The sequence below is a fragment of the Stegostoma tigrinum genome, chromosome 23 (assembly GCF_030684315.1).
Source record: "Stegostoma tigrinum isolate sSteTig4 chromosome 23, sSteTig4.hap1, whole genome shotgun sequence".
NCBI lineage: Eukaryota > Metazoa > Chordata > Chondrichthyes > Orectolobiformes > Stegostomatidae > Stegostoma > Stegostoma tigrinum.
Window position 1 is genome coordinate 48,577,609 of NC_081376.1, and position 12,324 is coordinate 48,589,932.

Genomic DNA, 12,324 nt, shown 5'->3' on the forward strand with positions numbered 1-12,324 from the left:
AGATGATTCTAAGTCAGGCAGCATCCAATGAAAGGTCATCCACTCAAAACCTTAACTCTGCTTCTCATCACTAATGCTGTCTTGAACTGCTTGTCCTTCTTTTGGTACTCTTATTGCAATGAGATTCCAAGCTTAGTGATGAAGTACCAATCCTTAAGCAGTTGAATTACGGAATGCAACATTCCATATGTCTGCCTCCCAACCTGCTAACACCCAGTGTCCCATGGCTCTCTTTTATAGGCTGTCCCATTCACTTTACACACCTCCTTCAACCAGGTAGCCGTATCCTTGATGACACCATTAGCAAATACTCAGACAGATTCACATCCACACAGCTCCTTGTCTAAATATTGTGCTGTTCGGAGAAAATTTTGCAGTGTGCAACTTTTCCACCATCCAAAGGACTGACGTCCTTCTCATTCCTTTGTGATGCAGAAGGTGCTGGGAGCAGCTGTGCTTATGTTGAAGGTGATCTGAACTTGGGGCTCGGTCAGTAAACGAAATAAGTTATAGGCGTAAGAGAGTGATAAGACACAACTGGAACTAGTGATGTTAATGGACCGAGTGACATGCTGAGGTTTCATTTTGAGTTAAATGGCTGGATCAGAGCTGAGAAAAACTAGATGAATAAGGAAGAAGATACGATCTCTGTTGCGTTGGGGTACAGTGGCACATTGGTCACGACCCTAACTCTGGGGCAAGTGGTCAGGGCTCAAGTCCCAACTGCCACAAAGATGTATCATAACTTGTTGAGAATGTGTTGACTAAAAATAACCTCTAGCCACCATTACTGAGAGGTTAATCTCAGGCCAGCTGTGGAGTCCACAAGAACGAACAGGTGAATCCCTGCAGTGTGGAAAAGGCCATTCGGCCCAACCAGTCCACATTGCCCTTCCTAACAGCATCCCACCCTGACTCATCCCCTACCCATTTCCCCATGTCTAATCCATCTAACCTACACATCCCTGAACACTATGGGGCAGTTTAGCATGGCCAATCCACCTAGCCTGCACATCTTTGGAATGTGGGCGGAAACCAGAGCACCCGGAGGAAACCCACAGAAACACAGGGAGAATGTGTAAACTCCACATCATCCCAAGGGTGGAATCGAACCCGGGTCCCTGGCACTGTGAAGCAGCAATGCTAACCACTGAGCCACCGTGCCACCTGTTAAATGCTAGCAATGCAGGCAAATAGAGTTTCTCAACTGTATAGCAGTGCGTGGTACTGAATCACAACAAACAGCAAGCCCCTGGGCCGCCCTCCTTGCGGAGGGCACCTGGCAACTTTACAAGTCCATGTCCACATTGGCCAGCTCCGTCACTGTGCTACGTGTGTGTTTTTTTTTTAATTCACTCACAGGGCATAGGCATTGTCGGCTGGACCATTTATTGTCCATGCATTGTTGCCCTTGAGAAGACACTAGGGAAGTGCCTGCATGAACCGCTGCAGTGCACGTGCTGTAGGTTGACCCATGTCCTTAGGGAAGGAATTCCAGGATCTTAACCCAGCAACACTGACGGACTAGGGGTATATTTCCAAGTCAGGATGGTGAATGGCTCGGTGAGGAACCCATTTTTGTTTCTGTCATTTTCATTTCCAGTGCATTCAGTTTTCATTCTCATTTCCATTCTAATCTAAAAAGGACATTAATGAACCAGATGGCTTTTGCCAACCATCAATGGTTTTCACAACCAGCCAGCTATTTTTGCTGAATTCAGATTTCACCATCTGTCTTGGCTAGATTTGAACCTAGGACCCCAGGGCATTACCTACATCTCTGGATTAATAGTCTAGCAATAGTAGCACTAGGCCATCACCTCCCTGTGTTAGGTGGATTGTCTTGAATCCTGCAGCAAATCTTCTTGGATCACATTTCCTCACAACATGGGGAACACTACAATCTGGGTGGCCACAGACATAGGGCTGGGTGGCCTTGAAATTCCACCTGAACTTTAAATATTCTTGCACAGAGTGTGCGCATATCCCATTGGACACAGATTACTGTTTGGATTCTGAAGGCACCACTGTCCAATCACCCACCGGATCTTTTTTGTTGGCCTAATTCCTACATCAATCCTTGATCCATGCGGGGCTCCCAGTTTTCAACCAAGCTAGGGGTCAGAGGGATGACAACTGGAGACTGCCCTGGTTCAGCAATGGCATTGTCATCCAGAGAGGAGGAGGAGGGTTCAATCCTCAGGTCAGAAACAAACTTTGATCTTAAAGCTCAGCATTACTGAGGGAATGCATCAGAACCAGGGGCGCTAAAATTCAGATTAAACGTGTCTGCATTCTTGGGTGGTGTACAAGATCCTAAGGCATTATTCAAGAAGGGGCAGGTGAGTTCCTCCGGTGTGATAGAAAATATCCATCCCAGAGCTCTGCAATTCCGTCCCTAAACCTCTCTCTTTTCTCCTCTGAGAACTCCTTTAAAGTATAACTTCTTAAAGACTATGACCATCTGGCCCAATATTGCCTTAAGAAGCCTGGTGCAATTTGTTTGGTAGCCCTCCAGTGCAGCATTGGAGGTATTTCGTTGCATCAGAGATACTATATAACTGCAAGCTGTGTTGGTCAAACATGCCACATTTTTGGACATGCATCCCACTCCTGTTTCTGGGATTTTGCAGCAGGACAACTGGCTGCCACATTTCGTATATTCCAACAGTGGCTACGCTTCACTGGCAGTCAATACCCAAGGACATCCATCACACTCCTGGCTTGTGCCTTAACGATGGCAGACAGGCTCTGGGGAGTTACTCATTACAGGATTCCCAGCCCCTCTCTGGCTCTCGTTACTGCTAACAGTGCATTTTAAAACGCTTATCTATTTACATTGGCTAATATGTTGGGATGTAGATCAATATAATAAACAGCAACATTTCTGTAACACCACATAAAAATTGTGCACCCCTACATCCATAACTGCTCAAAGCCATTCTTTAACCATTCAGAAGTTGCCGAACAGTGATGCCTTAAAATGACTGCCTTTTACTTCTGCCAAAATGAACCCAGTTCATCACCTCCCTCCAACAAGGCTAAGACCACGAACCAAACAAGATGTCATATCTAGTTTTTGATGGAAGCCTACTCCCCACACACAATTTCCCCTCCAGCTTGACAATATGGACAGATCCTCCAGCAGGTCATTTGAGAAATGGAGATCATGAAAATGTCTACTTCATCCAGACGTTTTTACATCTCAAAAGCATTGATCACACCTGCCTCAGTTCTTGACTCATACAAACGTGTCATTTCTGGAGAAGATTTTCCACCTATCGCCGTATAATGTCAGTGTGGAAGAAATAACCGGGTAGTTTCTACAACGAGCGACCAAACCTAACCATTCACTTGGGTGTAAGAGTAAAGTCTACTCCTCTGTAATACATAATCTTGAAATTGCATCATGCATAATTCCACTCAGGCCCTTGTTCCCAGCAAAACTCTCCTGAACACAATCCTGATACAGTAATGACACTCAGCCGACATCATTGCATGACTCATTACTGATGTCATGGTCACGTGAAAATGATCCAATGCCACCACAATACTCTGCCGGTAAATGCTGAGTGTACAAGGTCACCTGCTGTCTGAATTAAATACAGTCTGCAACATAAACCTGTAACAACAGATGAGAAAGCAGCTTCTTTCAGTTTGATTCTACTGACCGAAAGTTTGAAAGCAAACTGCATAATCAACTAGTCAAACGTTATTCTCATTGAGTCTCAAATTAGGTGAGCCACAGGTTTCTTCACAGGTGTAATGCCACTGAACATAAAATATAGGCTCCACTATTATCATTACAGCCACCCTCTGGAAACCAACAAGCACCTGCAATCTACTCTGGCACATACATGACTGAACGCATTCCTTACTTATTCCTCCCAGTCATCGTTCCGTCCGATTGGGCATTCCCCCCAACTTGATGCATCTTGGATCGTTCTATGTGCTCCACGTAAGTCTGTATCATCTGAAAGATAGCGCAACGATTTAGACAGAGTCAATGTAGAAAAGGTAAGCACATCTGGACAAAGCTGGTAATTTTTACTATCTCAGGGCTCCAACTAGATACTGAGGTAACCAGGCTGTGCTACAATGCTGGGCTATAGAGCAGCGACAGGTCTAATGAATGCCCTCAGGAAGAGTGGTGGCAGATTGATGTGGCTAATCACACATTCAACCTGCACGGTGTAGGCTGGAGCTCTGCAGAGTAATGGAGGAGGCTCCAACAGTCTTTGCTACACTTTGTTGACCAGGAATCACTGACTAACCTGCAGGAAAAGCTCAGCAGGCCTGGCAGCATCTGTGAAGAAGAAAAAATTTTTTGTAAAAAAGTTAACGTTGCGGGTCTGGTGACCCTTCCTCAGAACTGTTCAGACGCTGCCAGGCCTGCTGAACCTTTCCAACAACTTCTGTTTTCTTTCCTGATTTGCAGCATCCGCAGTTCTTTCGGTTTTTATTCACTGATTAACCTGCCACTGTCACGGGCTGGAAGGATATATAGGTTGTCAATCAACCTAAAACGAAAGCAAGTTACTGCGAATCTGAAACAAGGAGGAAGTGCTGGAGAAACTCAGCAGGTCCAGCAGCATCTGTTTAAAGAGTAAAGAGTTAAAGATCTCAAATCTAATATGACCTTTCTTCAGTATTGGACTCGCAACATGAATTCCCTATGATCAACAACCAGGGACATACATTTAAGGGTATGGGACAGAAGGTGTAGAGAAGATGTGAGGAGAAGCTTTTGGCCAGATATTGGTGGGAATCTGGAACTCGCTGAGGGTGGGTGAGGCAGGGACCCTCTTCACAATGTAGAAGTATTTAGACGTGCACTTGCAATGTCAAGGCAATGGGCCAACTGCTGGGAAGTGGAATTACAAGTTACATGAGACAGCGAGAACTGCAGATGCTGGAGTCAGAGACCCCCCACAAAGCATGGAGCTGGAGGAATAGAGCAGGCCAGACAACATCAGAGGAGCAGGAGAAGTCGACATTTCAGGTCGGGAACCTTCTTCTGAGGAAGGGTCCCGACCCGAAACGTCAGCTTTCCCACTCCTCTGATGCTGCATGGCCCACTGTGTTCCTCCAGTTCCACACTGTGTTTTTAAATGGCATGAACATAATGGGCCAAGGGGCTATATAATCTTCTGTTTCTATCTCCAGAGATCCTTTCCACCAGTCCCTGGCTGAAAACCTTTTCCTCATATCTTCTTTACACCTTTTTTCATACCCTTAATTGTATGCCCCTGATGGTTGATCAAACAGAATTCACACTGAGTCCAATACTGAAGAAAGGTCATATTAGATTTGAAACATTATTTCTCTTTCCACAGATGCTGCCAGACTGTTGAGTTTTACCAGCAATTTAATACTATTGCTGTTGTTAATGGGCACATTATAAACACACCTTCCTTGACCATCAAGTCCTGGCATGAGGCTCGAACCTACAGCCTTTGACTCAGAGGCAGGGACACTACTCATTACACCACAAACCCTCACAAACATCAAACCCCAGGTATCTTGGGATAAATATCAATTTGACCTGAATGTATGTCTCAGCCCCTGCGATGATATTTAGCCTCTAGCCTGGTCTCCCAGAATGATCCTGTATCATACAGGATCAGTTCATTTATGGGCGTACTGATTGTCTAACCTCTTTACCTCAGTGTGCCGCAGGTGTAATGCATTATACTCCTTCTTCATGTCTGCTTCCCGCTCCTCCAGTCTGATAACTGAAACAAAGGACAGAACACAGCCTGAGCATATTGCAAGAATCCAGTTTAATAAAAATCAGATGAAACCTGGCAACATAGAAACGAAGACAGAATTCTTGTAGCAGGAAGTTCAGCATAAGATGAGAAAAATAAAAACAGTACCGCTCCAGATTTCTTGCACCAAAACAGAACAGAGATGTGTCATACCTGAGAGAAACAGGACAATTCAGCCAATTGGTTCAGTTTTGATTATTTAGGTTGTTTTCAAATGAATTCAAAATATCGGGGACACTGAGGGGACTCACTGATAAATGAAAGATAGAATTAATTGCATGTGCATGGTGTTTTGTAAAGTTTATGGTATTTTCTCAGATAATCACTGCTGGCACCTTCAGCAAGATATGGTACTGGGCAACAGTTGTTTGAGGAATTTCATTGCCCCTTTTCCCTTGCTTTAGCTTCTGCATATCTAGTGGTTAGTGAACAAAAATATACCACTCTCCAGTATCCACAGAGGAGACACCAGTCTTAGATTAAAAATAAGGTTTTATGCTGATGCCAACAAGTACAACTACATTTGGTCAGGTGCAATTACCAGTACCTCAAGGAACTAATATAAATACATCTGATCCCCCCCCAAAGCCAGAGTCCACCCGCAGATCACATGCGACATCAGTACAATGAGTAAAGCTTATTAATAACATAAAAGGCAGCAAAATATGAAACTTTGCCAATCTATTCACTTTTGTTCAGTGATTTTTCTTGGAGACCTGAATTCTTCTGTAGACCAGTCATAATCATGCTGCTTTCTTTAAAAAAAAAACAAACATTCACAGGAACTGGGTGTTATTGGCTGGGCCTTTATTTATTGCCAATCTCTGTGTGACCTTGAGGTGGTGGCACCAAGCTGCTATCTTGAACCACTGCAGTGCTTTTGTATCTGTAGACCCACAATGCTGGAAGGAACTTGTGACTAAGATGGCATTGTGTGTTGTGACATTGTACACTTTTCATTGTACTCTTGTACTCTGTACTTGAGTACACATGAAAACAAAGCTAAATCTAAAATGCCCATTAAGGAAGGATTTATTTTGAGTGCACAATGACTAGCACGTATGCCTCGTGGCTTCAGGTAATTATAATTACATTCAAACCCTTTCGTGTCTACTCCAGCAGCATGCAAATTCCTATCTCTGAGCTGCACTAGCTTCAAATTCACATGGTGATGGGTGACACATTTTGAACTTAGCGAATATCTTGGCTTATGAAGCAATATGTATCAATAACCCTTTTATTCGCTCATTAACAGCAAGGAGCGCAGCGGTTCAAGAGTTAATCGTTCACATCCAGTGAAACTGACAGGGGCTAAGAAAAGGTGGTATCTGTGCTGGTGATAGGATGGGAAGGGGAGCAGATAGGTGCAGAGGCAGCCCACAGAAACAGAGCAAAAAGGGTGGGCAGATGAGAGGGATCGGTGATAGCAAGCCAGGGAAGAAGAGAAGCAAGATGGATGACAAGGACTGAGTAGTCAAAGATGGGTCAGCTACGTGGTGGCGTGAGAGAGATGGAAGAGAGGTCATTGTGCTCGAAATACCAAAATCTGTGACAAAACTCTAGCAGAAAAGTGTATTATAAAGAGAATTGTCTGACTACATTACACTAATAAAATGCAGCATCCACAACCTCAGGAAGTGATGCATTATCACACGATCTTGCAGTCTCATTGCAAGATAAAGTCATACCAACGTAAAAGCATTGGTAATCTGGAAATCTGAAATACAGCACATACTGGAAGTGCTAGAAGATTAAAGGCTGAAAGATTAAGGGTGATTAAAAAGCTCCTAGAGGATTGTTAATGGGGGGGAGGCTGTTAGTGAAACATAGAATTCAATGAATAATTAAATTGGCGGCAAGTTAGCGAGTAATTAGGAAGACAGATGGAATGTTGGCTTTTAATGCAAAAGTAGATTAATTTAGGATACCTGGTCAGCATGAATGAGTTGGACCAAAGAATTTGTTTCCATGCTTATACAGCTCCATGACTATGACAATGCATTGTCGAAAGGACATCTAGCATTCTTAAGGAGGGATATGCCAACATTAGAAGCAGTTCAGGGAAGGTTTTCCAGGCCAATTCCTGTGTTGAAGGAGCTAACCTATGAGGAAAGGTTGAGAAGCTTAGGTGTGTGCCTACTGGCGTCTTGAAGAATGAGAGGTCATTTTCTGAGAACATGTAAAAATTCTGAAGGGGACTTAACAGGGCAGATGCACAGAGGAGGTTTTTCGTCCTGGGAGATCTAGAAAAAAGGGATAGAATTTAAAAACAAAGCAAAGCATTCCCCCAGGTAAGATGCAGTAGTCTTTTTCCCAGGGTAGAGGAGTCCAAAACTAGAGGGCATAGGTTTAAGGTGAGAGCGTAAAGATTTAAAAGGGGCCTTTATCATGCAGAAGGTGGTGCATGTATGGAATGAACTGCCAGAGGAAGTGGTGAGGTGGGTACAGTTAAAACATTTAAAAGGCATCTGAATGGATATATGAATAGAGATAATGGGAACTGCAGATGCTGGAGAATCCAAGATAACAGTGTGAAGCTGGATGAACACAGCAGGCCAAGCAGCATCTCAGGAGCACAAAAGCTGATGTTTCAAATAAATAGGGAGAGAGGGGGAGGCGGACCGAAGATGGAGAGAAAAGAAGATGGGTGGAGAGGAGAGTATAGGTGGGGAGGTAGAGAGGGGATAGGTCAGTCCAGGGAGGACAGACAGGTCAAGGAGGTGGGATGAGGTTAGTAGGTAGGAAATGGAGGTGTGGCTTGGGGTGGGAGGAGGGGATAGGTGAGAGGAACAACAGGTTAGGGAGGCAGGGACAAGCTGGGCTGGTTTTGGGACGCAGTGGGGCAGGAGGAGATTTTGAAGCTCGTGAAGTCCACACTGATACCTTTGGGCTGCAGGGTTCCCAAGCAGAATATGAGTTGCTGTTCCTGCAACCTTTGGGTGGCATCTTTATGGCACTGCAGGAGGCCCATGATGGACATGTCGTCTAAGGAGTGGGAGGGGGAGTTGAAATGGTTCACGGCTGGGAGGTGCAGTTGTTTATTGCGAGCCGAGCGGAGGTGTTCTGCAAAGCAGTCCCCAAGCCTCCGCTTGGTTTCCCCAATGTAGAGGAAGCCACACTGGGTACTGTGGATACAGTATACAGTGGATATATAAACAGGAAGGGTTTAGGGGGATATGGGCCAAATGCTGGCAAATGGGACTAGATTAATTTCGGATACCTGGTCAGCATGGGTGAGTTGGACCAAAGGGTCTGTTCTGTGCTGTACAACTCTAGGACTATGAGAATTGTTTCCTTCTCCAGTGGGAAGTCAGTCCTTGAAAATATTCAAAGCTGAGTTAGACTTTTGATTGATAGGGGTGTCAAAAGTTATTGGCCACTGGTAGCAAAGTGGAGCTGAAACCACAATGTGTTTAGCCATAAAACCTATTGAGTGGTGCTGCCGGAGCGAGGGACCAAAATGGCCTGCTGACACTCCTAATTCTTACCATCCTACAAATTTGAACTGTCAGATGCACACCTACTGAGTTCAAGGTTAGCAGAACTGAAAAGTTTGTTTCTTTACAATGCAGAATCCTGGGACATCTCCTGCTAGCAACGTGGTCTCCAGTTGGCAAAACAATAGTAGGTCCCATCATGGCTGCCATCCATCTTTGGTGCTGTTATTCTGCAGGCAGCTCCCACCTCCTGGAGGCTGACTTGATGCCCAATCAAGGCATCAATGTCTCAAAATAGCACAGGATCAGGAGCTGGAGATTGTTGGAGCTTCAGACTATTGGGTCCACTTGAAAAAACACAGCCTGTCAGCTCACTTTTATTTAAACCAAGAAATATTCCTGCAATGCTGCTATCTCCCAGTCAAGTACAGGTGAGAATAAACAAAGTGGTTTGAGGGGCTCTGTGCTATAATAATAGTTGGAGTATCTTTCAACAAAAGGACTTCATTTGTCGAAGGAGCAGTGCTCCCAAAGCTTGTAATTTCAAATAAACCTGTGTCATGTGACCTCTGACTGACCACCCGGGTCCAACATCAGCACCTCCACATTCAGTTTAGCAATCACTGTGTCTATCTACATACAGCCACGTTTCTTAATTCTTGGAAAATACCTCACCTTCAAAGTGATGTAAACAGCTACAAGTGTTTGTATAGCACAGCTTGCACAGAGTGGGATGTTTCCTCACAGTCCAACACGCCACACATTAATCAGACCACCACAGCCCCACACTAGTCATGTGAAATCGGCACATACCCCAGAAGAGGACTGGCGAGAGTGAGTTCTTCTAATCTAGCCTCTGCCAGGACAACTGGGATATCCTCTCAATGTCTCACACACTAACCTGCTCCAGCACACTCCAACCTGGTGCCCCAGACTTCATTCCCAAAAAAAGCCTCCGAGCCCATTAATCAGACGTTAACCAGAAACCAAAAGGAAACATTGTAAGGAGCCTACAACTTAGAAACTGCATGATTCCAGGAAATACACTCTTCCGGGTTTTCCTGATCTCACCTCAGACCCAAATGCATGGAACTCAACTTCAGGTCAAGGTCCAAGCCAGTGTTCCACAACAGGTTGAAGAATGTTTATGACGCAGTCAACAATTTTCTTTGGCAGGAGCAAGATGCAAATCCTCCAAAGAAGAGCACAACCATGCTCACTGACTCACAACGTATTCTAATCTGCAAACATCTCAGCATTGAAATCTTTACCCTTGTTTTCTAATACCTCCACAACTTTACCAATCTTTGGAATTCTATTGCTAAGCATGTCAACATCCCTCTCTCTTCCTTTCAGATGTTCCTTACATGAATCTCTTTGACCAGGCTGCCAGTTACCTATTCTAGTATCACTTTGCATGGCCCACTGGTGTGGGTGGGGGTGCAGGTCACCTGTGCAGGTATGCATGCAGCGTGTGCGCACGTGCATGTCTCTCTTCAGTCATTTTAGCAATTTCTTTTCCCTTCAATTCATTAACAGGATGTAGCTAGGCAAGAATTTAATTGCCCAGAAGGCAGCGAAGAGTCAAACACATTGCTGAGAGTTTCGTCTGGAGTTAGGTACACATCAGGATGACAGATTTCCTTCTCTAAAAGGGCATGAGTGAACTAAATGGGTTTTTAAAATTGATGATTGACAGTGATTACATGGTCATCATTAGGCTGGCTTTTTAATTCCTGATCTTTATTGAATGTAAATTTCACCAGGTTCCATGCTGGAATTGGAACCCATGATGTTAGAACGTAAAGCTGGTGTTCTAATTATTAGTCCAGTGACATTACCACTACTATCACCACCACATCCCTTTTAAGGCTGATATAAATGCAAGTTGTTTTTACTTAAGCAGCTGGCCCTTTACAGTTCTCTATTGATAGAATGCATTCTAAACTTACGTTGGTCTGCATAGTTCTTAGATTTGAGTTCCAGCTGTCTGGTCTGTAGCTCCAAAGACTCCACGTGTGTCTGAAGTTCCTTTTTCTCCTGTTCCAATGCATCTTCAAACTCGATGAACTTCTACACACATACACAACAGGGGAAAAATGGTAACCGTGAGCGCAGCGGCAAAATCATCATGTTAAAAGCCATTCCAATGGTTAAAAAAAAACTTTAGTAAATTAGGATTGCTGGTTTCCTCTTAGCATATTATAGAATGGTTTGTAAGAAGTATATTATAACTTAGTGAGATTGTATTATTTTATTCAGAAATAACACCCATTATTTAGGTTTGTCAATGAAACATTTCAAATATTCAAACTCAAAAACTCACTAGACAGAATATCTACTGAATAGCTCACAAGGCCCTAGCAACCATCATTGCTACCTCTGAACAGGAGACCTGAGCCAACCAATCAAAGCAATCCACACCTTTACAGCTATGAACGAAGGGTGTTAAAACCAGCTTTAGATATTTATATACACAAGCTCTGAAAAGACTAAAACATGTCCTCTATATAAAACCTTAGTCTGTTTCTCCTTTATTCTTTTCTAATGATCTACCTTGACCATAAAAATATGGCACTTACACTCGCTAATTTCTTCTTAAATTCCAAATCAATAAGTTGGAGATGCACTAGATATAATGTGCCCCAAAGGCTGGTCTTTATGTATGCAATAGTAATTAGACCACTGTGTTCACAGGATAATTATAATCAATGCATCCTGTAAATATTTTGGTTAACAGTCGTTTCACAAAACACATTATGAAATGTAAAAGTGCTCGAAATAGTCATATACAATAAAACAAAAATATATACCATGCAATCTTTACTCCAAAGAGATAAAATGATTATCTTTAAAGTCTCACGCTTCAACTTCAACTTCTAGTAGTATGACCTTCTTTTGTATTTCTATTTTCTTTGGATGCCACAGGCAAGACGAGTATCTCATGCTCATTCCCAGCTGCCCTTGGATTCAGTGATCTGTTCAACAGTAAAGGGCTAACCACATTGCTGTGGGGCTGGAGTGTGATGCAGGCCAGGCCAGATTAGGATAGCAGATAAACCCTGCCCAAAGGAGGGTAATCAGTGAAACAGATGGGTTTTCTTCAGAATTTATAA

The 12,324-nt window shown here is 43.6% G+C and overlaps 1 protein-coding gene across 13 annotated transcripts in view; it reads right to left on the bottom strand.

The window, feature by feature from the left end:
- Nucleotides 1-12,324, bottom strand: part of mapk8ip3 (mitogen-activated protein kinase 8 interacting protein 3) — a 190,456-nt gene that overhangs the window by 143,385 nt on the left and 34,747 nt on the right. For all 13 annotated transcript variants that reach the window (XM_059654163.1, XM_059654155.1, XM_059654159.1 and 10 more), the window contains exons 2-4: nt 11,161-11,281; nt 5,665-5,735; nt 3,879-3,973 (exon numbers count right to left, since the gene is read on the bottom strand). In XM_059654163.1, coding sequence (XP_059510146.1) covers nt 3,879-3,973; nt 5,665-5,735; nt 11,161-11,281 — 287 coding nt within the window. The remainder of the gene's footprint in view (nt 1-3,878; nt 3,974-5,664; nt 5,736-11,160; nt 11,282-12,324) is intronic.